Here is a 16,356-nt window from a genome sequence, read left to right as displayed (position 1 = left end):
TATGGAGCAATCAATTTCTGAACACACTTTTGTCCAATAAAAAGAGAATATGTACTTTTTTCCCCAGGAAGGAAGCATGAAAGGAAAACTCATATGCTTTGCTATGATACCCATTATGCAAACTCACCTGTAGCTCTGAAATACAGTAGTTCTCCCTCATCCGCGGTTTCACTTTCCGCGGTTTCAGTTACCTGCAGTCAACTGCGGTCCAAAAGTATTAAATGGAAAATTCCAGAGAGAAACAATTCATACGTTTTAAATTGTGTGCTGTTCTGAGTAGATGGATGTAATCTCCAGACGTGACTCATCCCTTTGTCCAGCGTCTCCAAGCTCTATAGGCTCTCCACCCATTAGTTACTTAGTAGCCATCTCAATGATCAGATCAACTGATGAGGTATCACAGCGCTTGTGTTCAAGTCACCCTTATTTTACTTCATAATGGCTCCAAATCATGAGTAGTGACATTGGTAATTCGGATGTGCCGAACAGAAGCATAAAGTGCTTCCTTTCAGTGAAAATATATGTATATATAGGCAAAAACATAGCATATATAGGGTTCAATACTATCTGAGGTTTCAGGCATCCACTGGGGGGTCTTAGAAGGTATTCGTCATGGATAAGGGGGACTACTGTAATAGCATTGCTTTGTGACTCTTCCTTTTCACCACTTTTCCTAAGAAGCATGTGTCATTTCTGCCTTTTATGCATTATTTCCATGAAATTATTTCCAGTAATTAAAAGTAAATGTTATCTTTACATTATTCTAACTCTTGCTTTTGCTGGACACCAAAGTACCAGATATTCAATTAATACCTAACATCTTAATCTTCTTGGTGGCTAATATTGCTGAAAAATCATGCTGGCTTTGGGCAGGGTGCCAAGCCTTCTTAGTGACAGTCACGTTATTTTAATTAATTTTCAGTTGCATTAAAATGACTAGCTGTAGTGGTTCATCACTGATAGCACATTACATTGTTTTAGAACACACACACACACACACACACACACACACACACACACACACCCTAGAACCTTAGTTGAAACTTTTTGGTTTGGTCTGTTTTTAAGTATTCACACACTATCTTACTTGGAAGCAACCAAAAAAAAAAATATCTCAGAAATAAAGAGATAGCTCTGAAAGAAGGTGCTGCCATATAAGACTCATAGTGCAGCTTTCACTTCCTATCTGGCAGTGTTCAGGTACAGAGTTTAGCGGGTCTTCTTACCTTTATGGAGGTGTTGGAGTCAAAGCGAAATGATTTGGTCTGCCCATTTTCCAGATAGACTTTCAAAACATTTGGCATAAAAAGAAGTGAATTATCCTTAACAGTTTCCTGTTTAACAAGAAGAACAAAAAAAGAAGAAGGGGTTTAAGTCAGTTGAATTATAATTCTGCTCTTTGCAGTAACTGCACATATCTACAATTTACTCTAACGCAACATAAAAAAAAAAATGAACTCTCTAAGGCAAACCAAAGTGTCCCTTTGGTGATATCTGAGTTCCGTTGTTCATAGAAAAAATTATTTTTCTCCAGCTACAACTAACTCAGTTGATTCAAATAAAAGACTTTTTCCCATGAGAAAATCAATCAGATGAGTTTCTTTTCTGAAATCAAGGTTTCCCATTGGAACACAATTACAGAAATAATTCCTTTGTAACTGAGCCAGTGTTTGGGACTACAAGCCCAGACTTTAGCAGAACAGTTTGTCTGGAGCGGAACGAGGTCCAGCAATGATGTTTGATGTAATGCCTGTTGGCGCCTGGCAGAGGTCATGACAGTGAATCACAAGCATTAATCAGCTTCAAATGTAACGTTACTTTTTTTAGCTCATTTAGGAATGTTCCTCAAACTCAAAGGGGACATATCAGGAATGGGTTAGTGTGTTAGTGGAGTAAAATACAAAGTCTACATATAACAAATAGAGCATAATTTTAAAATAACTCAAAAAGAGATATGCAAAACACAACCCAAGGTAAACAACAGAAATGTATTCCTTTGAATTTTCTCTGTAATTGGAAGCAGGGAGGGATGAAAGGGGGAGTAAGAAGGCATGTTGGATGAATTCCATGATCCCTGGAGTGAACTGTGTTACTCGCAAACAGCTGGTCATAGTCATAGGAGTTGAGGGGACCTCTGCAATCATGAAACCATACGTCCCTTGGTTTACAGATGAGGACACTGAAGATGAGGTGTTCAGAGATTTGCTAATGTCCTATAGTTCGTCCCTGAGAACTCAATCTCTAAGTATTTCTGTAGCAGGCTCTGTGCCTTTCCCTTCCAATTTCTTTCAATGAATTTTCTTCCCTCTCCTTTCTATTCCCATGGACTTCACACATGACTTTCCTGCCACCCAGAATGACTCAGGTGAGTAAGAGCAGACTGGAAGTGAAGACGGTCACAAAGGGTGAGGAGCAGACACCTGACTGAACGTCCCTGTCACACACAGCCGAGCTGTCCTCACACACCACATACCTCCAATGAGCCCTGTTCAATCTGGGTACAAAGTGAAACTGCCACAGCAGCTTCTAGAGTCAAATTCTCTCTAAAGATGCATAAATCGATGGCCCAATCTCATGCTGGGAAGCTTGAGAAAAGATGAGGTACATTTCACACAACCTCTGTGATACAGTGATTCTTCTGTGACTGGACCCTTCCAGCCTTAAGCTAGGACAGTCTTCTTCTGAAATGACAATGTATGGTAAACTGCATCCAGAATGACAGGGACCCACTGAGATGAGCAGAACAGACCACAGTGTGAAGGGAAGCAGAGCAGATGGAGTGAGAGATGGCTGTTGGGAGGACAAGGCCACAGCTAAAACACTCACAGGGCAGCACGTGACAGCCCCAGGCCTCCTCCCACAAGCATAGATTTGATAGATTGGCCAGCTAATCCCTTGGGTACCGGGTGGGCAGACAGGTCAGCAAGCTTGGGCCAGAAGACACTTGGACCATGAGTGCTTTACCCGGGATGTGCAGTCCTACATCTTCAAATTCAGATCTAGGACCACGCTCAGGGAAGAGTTTGTGACCTATAACGAGCATGGCATGGATGAGATCTTACCCTTGTGAGTTTATTTAAATAATACCAACAACAAAACCTTAACAAAAAAAGCTGGCATTTCACATGTCCAAACAATATTAGTGTCCTAGATGACAGCTTTCTAAAAACTAAAAACACTGTGTGACATTCTTTTGGAAAAAAAATGAAATTAAATCATCCTACTAATGTTTGTATTACTATTCATTTTGAAGATCAATCATGTGCCCGAGCAATCATGATTTCTTTCAAGACCTGGTGATGGAAATCTGGGTGGTATTTCTTTACTTGTGATTGCCTATAGGAAAGCTTTCTATCATTTGAACTTCTTTCTACTTTGATTAGTTGAAAGAATGGAGATATTTTATTTTGGTAAGGAAAAGAATTAGTGGAAACACAATATCTTTCTCAAAATACAGAAAGGGCTGTCATGGAAGAACGCTTAGTTGGCAGAATGGGAAGAAACCAGTGGAAGTTTCAAAGAGCCATATTTTACTCAAAAGGAGGCCATGACAGTGACCTCAAATCAAACGAACTCCCTTGCAAAACAGTGAGGTCTCTAACAGTGGAAGCATTCAAGGAAATACTGGACTATTATGGATTCTGGAAATGTTAGTGGGAATACATCAGTCACAACCTGCTGTCTGCTCAAGTCATTTATAATCCTGAGATTCAACACTCCTGGGAAATCCAACAACCAGTTTCACATTGATCATTCCAGTAGGGTACTGGTTTTGCTCAGAGTCTCAGTGACTCTCTCTGCATCACAGGCAGGCGACTATCAACTCACCGACACCTGGCCGTTGATGATGACCTCTTCGGAGAAGCGCACTTTCACTGGATTGGACTTTAATCTGGCCTTTTTTGCAGCACTAATAAATGCTGATTTGGGAGACTGAAAAAAAGAAAACATTTTCTCTGGTTATTGGTAACATAATGCACACCTTGTAACAGTTGTTTTTGATCTCTATCCTCCCAGATATGCAATATGTTGGAGTGTCTGGTACATGCCCAATTCAAGGATGAAATACAGATCATGGATGCATTCAAAACCCTGTCATGCTCTTAAAGTAGTTTTATTTAGTCACCAGACCAGAACTACAGACAGCGTGTTCCATGTTCTCACATTTCCCAGGACTTTTTTAAATGATGGCTGTCAGAGTACCTAAACCCTGATTTTAAGACAGAGCTTTGAGTACTACGTGGAAGGTGAGGTGGTAGCCAAATCTAATGTTGGGTTTATGATGAGTTGATCACTAATCATCTATTTTAAAAGGTGGAGAAGAGCTACCAGTAGTTCTAAAATGATTGATAATCCCATTGTTATTCACATTAAGGGCATGTGGGCGTGTGAGCAGATAAGTACACGCACGCACGTGCACACCTTATATACCGGAAACTTGAGTTACAAGCCCTTGATGGTAACCTGTGAACCTGTCATCTTACTGGGCAGGGTACAGAGGAAGCCTTGACTTACAACTGAAAGATGACCTCATATTCTGCCTTTTGTTATGGGTTCTTTGTTGGAAAGACGGCTAAGTGACTCATTTCTTCTTCGTCAGACGTGGAAAATGCAATGGGAAATCCTGCTTAGAAGGGTACTGTGAGCCCTTGCTGCATGATCTTTGTAAATTTACCTCATCTGAGAATCATCTTTGTTGCGTAATTTTAATGAAGCCTGAGGGGAAGGGAACTCACATCTAGGAGGTGTCTGCAGGATTTGTTTGTTTTAAAAGAGAATAGCATTCTCTATTGAACATAATATGGACATAAATATTTAGTTTGAATCACATAATTGCTATTTTATAGATTAGAATGGTCAAATATTGGAAATTGCGCATGGTTCGACCTAATGTTTGTCACACTATATAGACTTCAGAGATGAAGGCTGTTGTGTAAAGAATTCTAGTGATTGACTCTTAAATCAACAGAGGCTCAACCTTCTGTGTATTGCATTAATCTCAAGGCACAAAAGCCAATTAGGGTGTCCCATAGTTTGACTTTCAAGTAAAACGAAAAAGAAAAGGATTCTCATCGTTGTCAAATACAAGTATACTTGAGACCAATTAAAAGACAATACGATTGAATGGATAAGTAAAATGTGGTCTATTCATACAATAGAACATTATTCAGTTATAAAAGGAATGAAGTACTGACATACTACAACATGGAGAAACCTCAAAAACATTATGTTAAGTGAAAGAAATCAAACACAAAAGGCCACATGTTATATGACTTGATTCCATAGTATATGAAATATCCAGGATAAGCAAAGCCATAGAGACAGAAAGTAGATTAGTGGTTGCCAGAGGCTGGGGGAGGGAAGATGGGGAGTGACTGTTTAATGTGAACAGGGTTTCCTTTGGGAGTAAAGAAAAATTTGTGGAACTAGACAGGGGCAACAGTTGCACAAGAGTTTGAATGTACTTAATGCCACAGAATTGTACACTTTAAAATGGTTAAAATGGTAGCTCTATGTTATGTGTAGATAATAAATAATAAAATAGTTTTTACTATAATAATACAAAACACTAAAATAAAACAAAATCACTGTTGAAAAAAACATGATAAAACATGTGTGGGTCTATTCCTGGGTGGAGTTTTGCTTTGATACTGGGGGAATCCTGTTATTTTGAAAGTTCCCCTCCATGCCCACCCCAGTGTCAGAATACTGGATGGATGGATGATGGTTCGGCCTCTAGAGCTTTAATTTCTCCACTTATGCAGGATGCTTTAAGAGAATGACTGCCCTTTAAAAAAACAAACAAAACAAAACAAAACAAAACAAAACAAAAAAAAGAACCCCTTCTGAATGGCTGCTCCTCAAAAAGAACAGCTTTGAACATGTTCAACGTGACTTTAAAAGTCCTATTGTAGAGCTGAAGTGATATGACAGCAGTGTTTTCATTGGTATCTTGGTAATTATAGGCCAAGTTTAATAATGATTAACGAACAAATCATATAGGAGTGAGTTCATTTGCTTGTGATGTGCCATTTTTTAGCTGAAGGGAAAACATTATTCTCCCTTAATGATTTTAAGCAAGTGATATTTACATTGGCACAATGAGTTTAGCACAAGTGAAGCGGCTGTAATAAAGCTACCCTGAACAGACACTACTAATTAGATGAGATGTCAGAATGCAGTAACACCCCACTTCTCCAGCATTGTTTGGGAATGAAAGATTTCACACGTGTTCAATGTGCCAGATACTGAATTTTTAATGTAATATTTCACCATATTTTTTCTAAAATGTTCTACATAATTCTTTGCCTCAATAAAAAAGTATATTGAACAGAACTTAGCTTTTTATGCATATTATTTGATGTGTATAATCTTAGAATGCAGTGATGTTCTCATGAAAGTAGATAGGACTATTGACCCTTAAAGCAAGTGGCCCCATAGAGCAGAACTTCCCAAGCTGGGGATGCTTCTCTCTTCTCTCTGTAGCTGTAGCATGCCCACCTCTTGCAGCCCCATTCCCATATTTATTCGCCATGCCCTAATGACAAACCTCATAATCTAGGAAAACAAGAAGCAAACTAGATAGCCAAGGTAGTTAAGTAATTAACTTAGTAGTTGTTTTATACATATTTTGAAGTCAACAGACTTGGGATAAAAGTCTAACTAAGAATCTATATGAGTGCATTTTTCTTATTCTGGATTTATAACTATTTCATATCACCGACATATATTTTAAAAGTTGCTTTTGATAATAAAAGCATAAGCTCTTAAAGTCTGAAGGTTACTGAATTAAAAGCAACAAAGTAATGGCTTATTCCAGTTGGCTGGAGTTACTTGTGATACATGGCGAATGTAAACCAGTCATGACTGCAGTTTTAACTCAGATCTCTCTTTGAGGCTCAAAAAATATACAATGTGCACCACTCAAAAATCTGATGAATTAATTCTTAGCAACCTGCAGACCTGTAGGTGTTGTTCACAAGCACTTTATATCCTGTGGTGGAAATGACAAGTAATTACCATTTAGAATAATCAGATTCTCCTGCTGTTAATTAATTTTGTGTTTAGAAGGCCTCTAATCAACCCCTGCACCTCTTTCCAAATTTGCTGCTGCTAAGGTGGCCACGATAAATGTGTGGCATGCTCGTGATGATTTTAGATACTCTTAGAAGTCACTAGAACATCGTTTGAAAAACATTACATAAACAAGATTAATTTCTGAAACTGAAGTATAAGGTCTTGAACTTGCAATCCCTGTAGCTCTACAGAACTACTTATATAGCAGGCACTGAGTAAACGTTTGGTGAAGACTAACTAGCCCATGGTTATCGCTGGATAACTTATTTGGAGTCCCCTCATAGCAGACCCTAAGACAAGGATTCACAAGCAGGTCGCCGATTTGGGAGGTGCTCCCAGGAAGCACAGGTAGGTACATCGGGGAAAGGAGACAGGGAAGGGGAATAAGCCAATAAAGCACTCATTTTTAGGCACCACTGTAAGCAACTAGAGCTTAACCCGGCTGGGAACCTTGGGAAACAAGGCAGATCACAGGCCTCAGTTATACTGACTGAGGAGACAGGGAGCTGATGTATTTATCCATGAGCTCCTGTGAATCAGTGATGGCTGCTCTTCCGGGAGTGATAATTCCTCAGCACTTCCGGCCTGCTCCATGAGCATGCTCCTATAGCCAGAAAAAGCACACAGGCAAAGAATCACTGGTGTTCTCAGTGGGAAATTGGGCTGATATGCTGGGCATGACACATACTAAGGGGATATGGTCCCAGTTCTGATAGCATCTGCTACACTGGGACTTCCGTGAGGAGTGGAGCCTCCCTCAGGTGTGTGGAACACACTGGAAGGTAGGCAGGAAGTGAGAGGCAGGCAAGCAGGTCCCTCAGCTCTTTGGCCCAGAAGAAACCCAAGGGAATGTGAATCATGGACCCCAGAACTGAAAGTGACTTAGCCCAAGTCCCATTGAGTTGGGGTTATGTGAGGGGAGGTTATAGAGGTTCCTTAAACACTCTCTGTCAGATTGAACTGGGAAGTTCTGGAAGTTCTGGACTTGGGGACTGTGGAAAGGAAAGAAGAAAAGAGCTAGCCAAGAAAGTTCTGTAACAAAAAATAGTAACAGTACAAGGGAAGAAGGTAGTATGTCAGAACCAAACCAAAAAAAATTCATGAGTAACTCAGAAATTCACCTTCTAAAATTTCATACTGAGGAAAAACTACTAAATACAGATAAAGATTTATATACAAAGGTGTTCTTTGCAGAATGATTTATAATCACAAGACATTATGAAGAGCTCAGTGATAGGGAGTTTACTAGGTAAATCTTGGTTCAATGTAATGGTTTACAGACATATATATGATGCTTATATACAATTTTTGATGATATGGGAAAATGCTTGATATGCTAACTGAAAGAAGCAGAATAACACTGTACATACAATATGATCTCAACTACTGACAACGCATAGAACAAGACTGGAAGGAAATAGGCCAAAATGTTTACAATGGTTGTCTCTGAGGAAAAGATTTACCAACACATATTTTTCTGCTACTGTATCTCCTTCTACAGTTCCACAATTTTTTTCCTAAGAAATAAAGTAAAAATGGTGGAGAGAGAGCGCGCCCTCCATATTACTTAAATTATAAGGCAGCAACCTGTTAAGAATTATTTCTTGTCAAAAAATTTTGGGGATCCTAAGATCTTCTCCCAGGCCCCCTTGGCCTGTGCCTCATTGGAGATTGATTTCCATGACTGCGTCCTGTTGGGGTGCCCTGAGCCCTGGTGGAGTGTGACAAGAAGGTGGAAACATTGGCTCTCTGTCTTGAGTGGACCCTATTACGCAGAACAAATACAACATAAAGAATGTTGGCCAGCAAGTTGCAAAGAAATTAAAATGCTAATTTTTATTGTCTGTAATAAAAGTAAAATTTATGGACTTTCTTTTGATCTGGTGGGTCACCTGTTTCTGTATGTCCATCCTGATTGCCCAGAGAATGTTTTGCAAATAAATAAAACCCAATTAAAACAACATTTTTTAAAGAAAAGCAATTTGCTTATAGGAAAATCCAACCACAGAAATATAAATAAAAAATTGCAATTTCCTTTTCTCCTATCTGCTTTCCTGTTTACATTTAATGTATCTACATGAGTAACTTTGGGGTTTCAACTCCTTTATTTGAACTCCTACAATACAGAGGAGGAAAGAGCCACTTTGGGCTACACCAGTAAGGGAAGATTTTAGGTGGGACAGTAGTTCCCAAGTGGGGGTGATTTTGCTCCCCAGGGAATATTTGGCCATGTCTGGAGACATTTTTGGTTATCACAACTCGGGGATAGGTACTACTGGCACCTAGTGGGTAGAGACCAGGGGGGCTGCTAAACATCCTACCGTGCACAGGACAGCCCCACCACCGAGAATGCTCCATCCCTAATGCCAACACTGCCAACTGAGAAACTCTAAGGTAGCATTTCGAATTTGTGCTGAGACTTGAAAGGTGAGAAAGATTTAATTAGGCTGAGGAGGTGGTGGGCATTTCAGGAAGGAGGGCTGGTCAAACGAAAGGCAAAGATGAGAATTGATCTATAGGAACTGGGAGGGGGAGAGTGACTGAGCAGCAGAAGTGCAGTTATTGGCCATAAGAAGATGCAACACGTGCTCCTAGTAAATGTTGTAGCTTCACGTTGACTTTCACTACAACACAACAGCAAGAGCCACCTGAACACCTAGAAAATTCCAGATTTTCTGTTAAAAGGTATGTTCTAGGACTCATCAATAGTAATGAGTATTCATATGAAAAACAAAGTCACACGGACTCAAATGGCAAAAAGAGCAATCAAAGCCATAGGACACAACCCTTAACTTAAATGCAAAACTCCCCCCTCTCATTCTCTAAGCTTACTGCATGGGACAAAATGTCACCCCATGTTGCAAAAATAAGCTGGTTTGGAGTCAAATGGTTCTGATCTTGCATTGCTACTAGATTATCAAGTGGGGGAGAGAATTCAGGAAAGGTAAAGTTCTACCAGGAATTTATAATTCGTCAATTATTATAGACATTTACACTGGCTTTACCAAAGCGAACTTGTTCACTGCAAAGAAAGGAAGCCTGGAGAGATCTGAAGTAAGTGTGACTGACATTTTGGTTAAGAGAAACAATCTGAAAACAGACCAGCTGTACTTTCTAAGGAAGGGATCATGGAATCAGGAGATGGTGGAGAAAGGAGGCTCTTCCATGCGATCTAACCTCCTCATTCAGATAAGAAAACCAGCGTTCTGAGCAGGTGTGGGACTCACCCGTTATGCTATTGTGAACTAGATCTCAAATCCTGGTTCTCTTACATCCTGCCATTTCCTTAGTTTACAAATCCAAGTGTGTGTGTGTGTGTGTGTGTGTGTGTGTGTGTGTGTGTGTCAAAGAGATGGGACTAACAGTAACAGTCAATATTAAACAGAGCTTTTAATATATGTAATTCATCCTGCATGGCATAATTTGTTGTCTTGGTTAGCTCTATTTGTGCGCTTCGAATCTTGAATACATGTGAGTTTTCCTGCCTAAAATGCCTAGCTTATAGTGCTTAGGAAGAAAATTCTAGGACGGGGAGATGAAGAGTTTGGTCAGAAGACAGAGATTGGCTAATACCAGAGCCTTTTAATTGATGTAGAAACACTCCAACTCTATGGGGAAGAAAATAGAAGTGTCACGAGGTAGGAATCTCTGCCACTCCGTGAGGAGGCCACACAGGTACTGACAGTAAAAGTTGAGGGGAAAATCAGAAGGAATTAGCCTCTGCATTTTTCAGTTCAACTGACAATGTATGAAATTCACAAGCAACAGCAACTCTATAGATATGGCAAGTAAACTAGTGGTTGCTGGACTGAGGTGGGAAGGAGGATTCATTGTAAATGGCAATGAGGGATCTTATTGGGGCGATGGAGGTGTTTTCAAACCCGATTGTGGTGATGTCTGTGTACCTTAGTAAATTTTATAAAGATCGTTGAATTATACATTTAAAATGGACAAATTTTATGATATGTGAATTATACCATGATTAAAGTTGTGTTTTAAAAAATCACGGGAACTGAAGACAGTGTAATTTTAATCACTCCTATTCTCCTGACCAAGGCTGCTGAATAAAATTTCGATGGCTTTATTTCCTCTGATACCCACCTTTAAAGCAGGTCTCACTGAAATATCCAGTTCTCTATCAAATTATTTAGGTGGGGATAAGGAAAACAATCATGCTTCAACTTCCTACAATTAGATATTCCCATTAGATTTATGATTCTGAAGCTGGAAACTACAAGAAAGTCTTGAGTTTTGTGTCATTTCCAGATATGAGAATCACATAGGTCTGAATAGCTGATTTTCAAGATATTGAGGAAATGCGTTACTTTCCTTTCTCTCTCCCATGATTGGGAAGTATGAAATACAAATAATCAAGATTTCTGACTCGTATTGTGCAGGCATGCTATTTTTCTCTGCTGTTACTCATCGTCATGGTTTTACTGGAATGGGAGGAGGGGACAAGAAGCTGGAGATCATACGATGGCACTTCTACTCACAGGACACTTACAGGGTAAGGCTGAATGACAGTCAGGAGTATCGATTCTTTGCAGCTTCTGTAAGAGAAAAAAACAAACATATTTATGAAAGGCACAGAGCCCAAACTCGGTGAATGTTCTTTAGAAATGAAATGTGTGATGCGTTGGCGAATGTTCCTTGGGCTCAGAGGGCAAAGAATGAAGCGGCTCAGAAGTGGGTTTTCAGACCGCAGAGCAAACCTGAATCAAGTGTTCACCCAGTGGAACAAACAGGCCGATTGAAAGCTTCCCACGCAGTGTATGGTGGGTGATATTATCTGCGAAGCCGAATGGCAGGGCCTTAAAATAAAACTTGCCGAGAGAAGATTGGCTTTAGAAGCACTGACTCAGTCTCTACACTTTTCGCTGCTCTCAAAATTGATTCTCCCCTTCTGATATGCCTTTAGCTTCTTAAAAATTTCTGTGTAATTTTCTGTAAGGGGGATAGATTTTTTGTAAAGATTCTATCAATTCGGTGAATGTCATTATCTTCTCAGAAACAGCATCATGAAATAAAATGTCACTGTAGGTTTTTATGTAAAAACAGCTTCCCAGCAAACATCATTTCCCATGCTGTGTGGCTTCCTGAGTTCGCGGTAATAATACCTAGGACCTTGGGCCAATAAATATTTCAGACAGGCACTCACTGCGAAATATTGTTCACAATAGGGAACACTTTGTAGCTAAAAGCAGAACAATGTAATATAATGGTTTATTTAATTTCCCCCAAGTAACCCAAACCTTTCAAATAACTCAAACCCTTGGGGAAAAATCATATTATGGGTTATAATAGTTTTTCTTCCTTCCTTCCTTTGTTCCTTTTTTATCATGAGTAGGAGAAAGGTCAGTTGCCACTTTGAGGAGAAGCTGACTTTTCCTACTTTAGGTTGTAATTAATTCCCTGCTCTTGTGATTTATTGCTCAAACGAATAAAGTGGAAGGGATCTGTTGCAGGGTTGTTCCCTTGCAGAAGCCACGACAAATTGCGTTTCCAGCACTAGCTGCTGTGTGGTCTGGCCCACTCATGCCCGGCTAGGTTGGATCACGTTCTACTGACTTGCCACAGCAGCGGTGGGTGTGGGCCCTGAGGGAAGGACTGGGTGGGGGTGGGGTAGGTGGTGGAGAAATCAGTGGACCAGGGAAAGGAAGACTAGAACTCAAGGAACTTGAGAAAGACTCAGAATACTGAGGATGACACTGATGGTGAGGAGAGCGGGATACCGTTGACAGCGGCCCATCTGCTCCCATGAGTTCCCAGTTGCCAAGCACTGGCAGAGAGCCCCAGTAACTGGAGTAGACAGCCAGTATTCCCCTTAGACGGGGTAATAGAGCAACAGTGTAATCAAAGGAGAATTCCGTGGATAAGATGCACGATCATGCATGGCTGGTGAGCACGTCAGCACGTGTAGCTACACGTGAAACAGTGTGAAATATATAATACCATTCACTCAGGCTCAAAGCACTTGTATGCAAAACAGCAACAATATAATTGGAATAATGCAATGAAAAAATGACAGGATACATACTAAACATACGGTTTTCTCTTGGGGGAGATAGGAGTGGATGTGAACATAAATAAATAAAACCAGAGAGGGGCCTTGCATGGGTCTATGGAGAAAATAATTTTATACCAGGAATTTATGAGTTTGATTAATTCAACTCTGTAGCTGTGATTAAAAAGATAAATTCATAACTTGAAGGAAGATGAAATTTGGGGTAGTCATATGTCAGCAAACTTATAAACTGTTTAAGGGGAGGCAGCTCTGGGAGATCTCTAAAGTAATCCTGAATTGTCTCACCAAGACAATGGAGAAACAGGCTCCCAACTCTCTGGGCCCATCCCACTGCACCAAATGACCTCTCCCTGGGTGGGTTTCACACAGTCCCCGGGCTCCCACTGTTTCTGGGGCAGATCTCTCCATAAGAGGAACAAATATGGGGTACATCCCTATTGGCTGATGACCCCATGAGTGTAGTAGCATGGTAGTGAGCCTGTCTGCCCTGCCTGGCCTCTTCTGCCCAAGTCTGCTCCCAGAGCCCTCTGTCACAGGCAATGGGCCCTCTCACCTCATCCTCCGGCACAGCTGACTGCGCTCCAGTGCTGGAATGAACCAATCAGATTTCTTCTCTTCCTTAGACTCAGAACTAATAGACACAGTCAAAGAGAGTTGGGGGCCAAGTCACATACATGGCTGACTAGGAGTAAAGGGGACAGATGCTGGTGGTCCCCAGGAATGGTTCCCACCATTCCAGAGGGCTGGTTGATCACCATTCTGCTAGAAATAAACTAATTGATGTAAAATATCTCAGTATGATATCTATCAGCAGTTCTGGGAAGGGGTTTCATTTGCTTTCTCTCATCTATAAGTACTTAATTATCACCTGCCAGACAAGAAGAATATAGTCTGGAGTGCTTTGGGTTGCTTAGGATGCCTAACTCACTTGCAGGAGGAAAAAAGATGGAAGCCATATGTATTCAAATGTTACAGGGCGCTAAGGTGACTGAGGCAGATTCAGCTGAGGCCTCATGCTAACACATGCCAATCACCCCTACATGCCAAAGCAGGGTGCTGCAGGGCTTTCAAATGAGGTATTAAAAACCAAAGTTTGAGGCCCTTAACCCATTATTCACCTCAGGGTCTGATGCATCACTTAATTAAAAAAAAAAAAAAAAGGCAATAGGGAGAGGCTGGTGGAAGCAGCACATGCCTAAAGAACAGAAACTACGTTTGTAAAATTACTACCCTTCCACTGAGGCAGGCCCAAAGTATGCAATTCCCAGTGACAATATATGGAAGATGCAGTAGAGGTAGTGCCCTGGGGTCACTGAATGAGGGCATCTTGCTCAACTGAGCTTCTTCCAGGGGCAAGAGGGTCTTCGTAGAAAGATGTGGAAGCTCAGGGGTGTTAGACGTACCCAGCTGTTGGATTCTGTGTGACTCAGTGGAGCTGCAGTTGGAGCCACCCAACAGAGAAATCTTCCAGGAACCCACAAAAGTGTCCACAAGGGAATGAGTCAATCTTCATTATCTTCCATAGATAATGGAAACCAATGCTGGATTACACTGGTGCTACCAAGTGAGAAGTCTCCTGTTTTATTACCTCACTGTCCTGGCTCCATTTCAATGTGGAAGGAGCCAAAGCTAAAGAAGAGTGCTGGGGGATGCCCCGTAACCAAATGCAGGCCTAGCTGGAAATAGGGGCAAGGGAGAAAGTTTGTGGAGTTGGGAGTTTCGACTATCACATGACAATTCAATGTTTTAATTATAGATTCAAATTATTGTGATTACAAGTGTACAAGTGACTGGGGAATTGTCCTGAACCTGCTCAATACATTTATGGGGCGTGCCTGAGATTTTATTGCGGGCTAAGGAAGAAGTGGCCCTGGAGAGCTGTTACGAACAGGCAACAGTTGCTTTATGATACCACCTTCTGAGACTTACTTGCTATTGCTACACTCATCCCCAATTTCTCTTCACTTAAAAACTCACTTGAATAGATTATATTCTTTGAGTCCAAACAATTCTTGACTATGACAGTGAGTGCTTAAACCCTTAGGAAGAAATAATGAAAAGGCAAACATAAGAATGAGGGGTATGAGGTGAGCAGCTGAATGGATGGGCCCACAAGGCTATGGGGAATATGCTAATTTTCTCTAGAGCAATGCTCAATGCTACCATATTTATTTGTTCACTTCTGGAAAGGGAAGCAGATATTCACAGCTCCAGTGCAGTCTGTTAGGAGTAGACAAGCCCCTGGAGAAGAACTCTTATCTATAGATGCTAAGAAAATAAGTATAGACACTGTACTAGCTTCCTATTGCTGCTATAATAAGTTACTACAAACTTAGTGGCTTAAAACAATGCAAATTTATTATCTTACAAGTCTGGAGGTAAAAAAATTTGAAATGGGCCTCACTAAGCTAAAATCAAGGTGTCAGCAGAGCTGCATTCATTCTGGAACCATTTCCAGCTTCTAGAGACTTCCTGTATTTCTTGGTTCATGGCCCCTTCCTCCATCTTCAAAACCAGCAATGAAGCATCTTCCAATTTCTCCCCGACTACCCTGCCTTCCTCTTTCACTTATAGGGACCGTTGTGATTACACTGGGTCCACCTGGATAATCTGGGATAATCACCCCATCCTTAATTGAATCACATCTACACAGTCACAGGCTCTGGAGATTAGAACATAGACATCTTTGCAGGAATCATCATTCTGCGCTACCACCGATACCAGCTTTATTAGTTAACTAGGGCTACATAACAAATTACCACAAAATACGTACATTTTTTTTATCTCATAGTTTCTATGAGTTAGCAACATGAGCATGGCTTAACTTGGTCATCTTTTTCAAATTCTGTCATGAGATTGCAGCTAAAGTACTGCCAGGGCTGAGGTCTCATCTGAAAGCTCGGTTCAGAAGGCTCTACTTCCCAGCTCACTTCTATGGTTTTTGGCAGGATTAAATTGCTTTTTGGGCTGTTTAACCAACGGCTTCATTTCCTTGCTGCAGTTGGCTAGAGGTTACCCTTAGTTCCTTGTCACATGGGCCTCCCCAACATGGCATCTTGCTTTATCAAAACCAGCAAAAGAGAGAGTCTGTTAGCAAGATGGAAGTTACAATCCTACGTAACATAATCACAGAAGTGATATCCCATCACCTTTGCCATATTCTAATTGGTTCAAAGCAAGTCACAGGTTCCACACATGCTAAAAGAGAGGGGAATATACATAGCTATGAATATCAGGAGGCAAGATCATTG

At 40.8% G+C, this 16,356-nt stretch overlaps 1 protein-coding gene across 4 annotated transcripts in view; it reads right to left on the bottom strand.

Annotated features, from left to right (window-relative positions):
* The window catches only part of FRMPD4 (FERM and PDZ domain containing 4), a 742,584-nt gene that overhangs the window by 40,947 nt on the left and 685,281 nt on the right, over window positions 1–16,356 (bottom strand). For all 4 annotated transcript variants that reach the window (XM_074324291.2, XM_019746300.3, XM_019746299.3 and 1 more), the window contains 3 exons: window positions 11,585–11,630; window positions 3,829–3,933; window positions 1,227–1,334 (listed from right to left, as the gene is read on the bottom strand). In XM_074324291.2, coding sequence (XP_074180392.2) covers window positions 1,227–1,334; window positions 3,829–3,933; window positions 11,585–11,630 — 259 coding nt within the window. The remainder of the gene's footprint in view (window positions 1–1,226; window positions 1,335–3,828; window positions 3,934–11,584; window positions 11,631–16,356) is intronic.

This window comes from Rhinolophus sinicus, chromosome 18, assembly GCF_057876585.1.
Source record: "Rhinolophus sinicus isolate RSI-liver-muscle chromosome 18, RSI-T2T, whole genome shotgun sequence".
Taxonomy (NCBI): Eukaryota; Metazoa; Chordata; class Mammalia; order Chiroptera; family Rhinolophidae; genus Rhinolophus; species Rhinolophus sinicus.
This window is presented reverse-complemented; position numbering and strand designations above follow the sequence as displayed.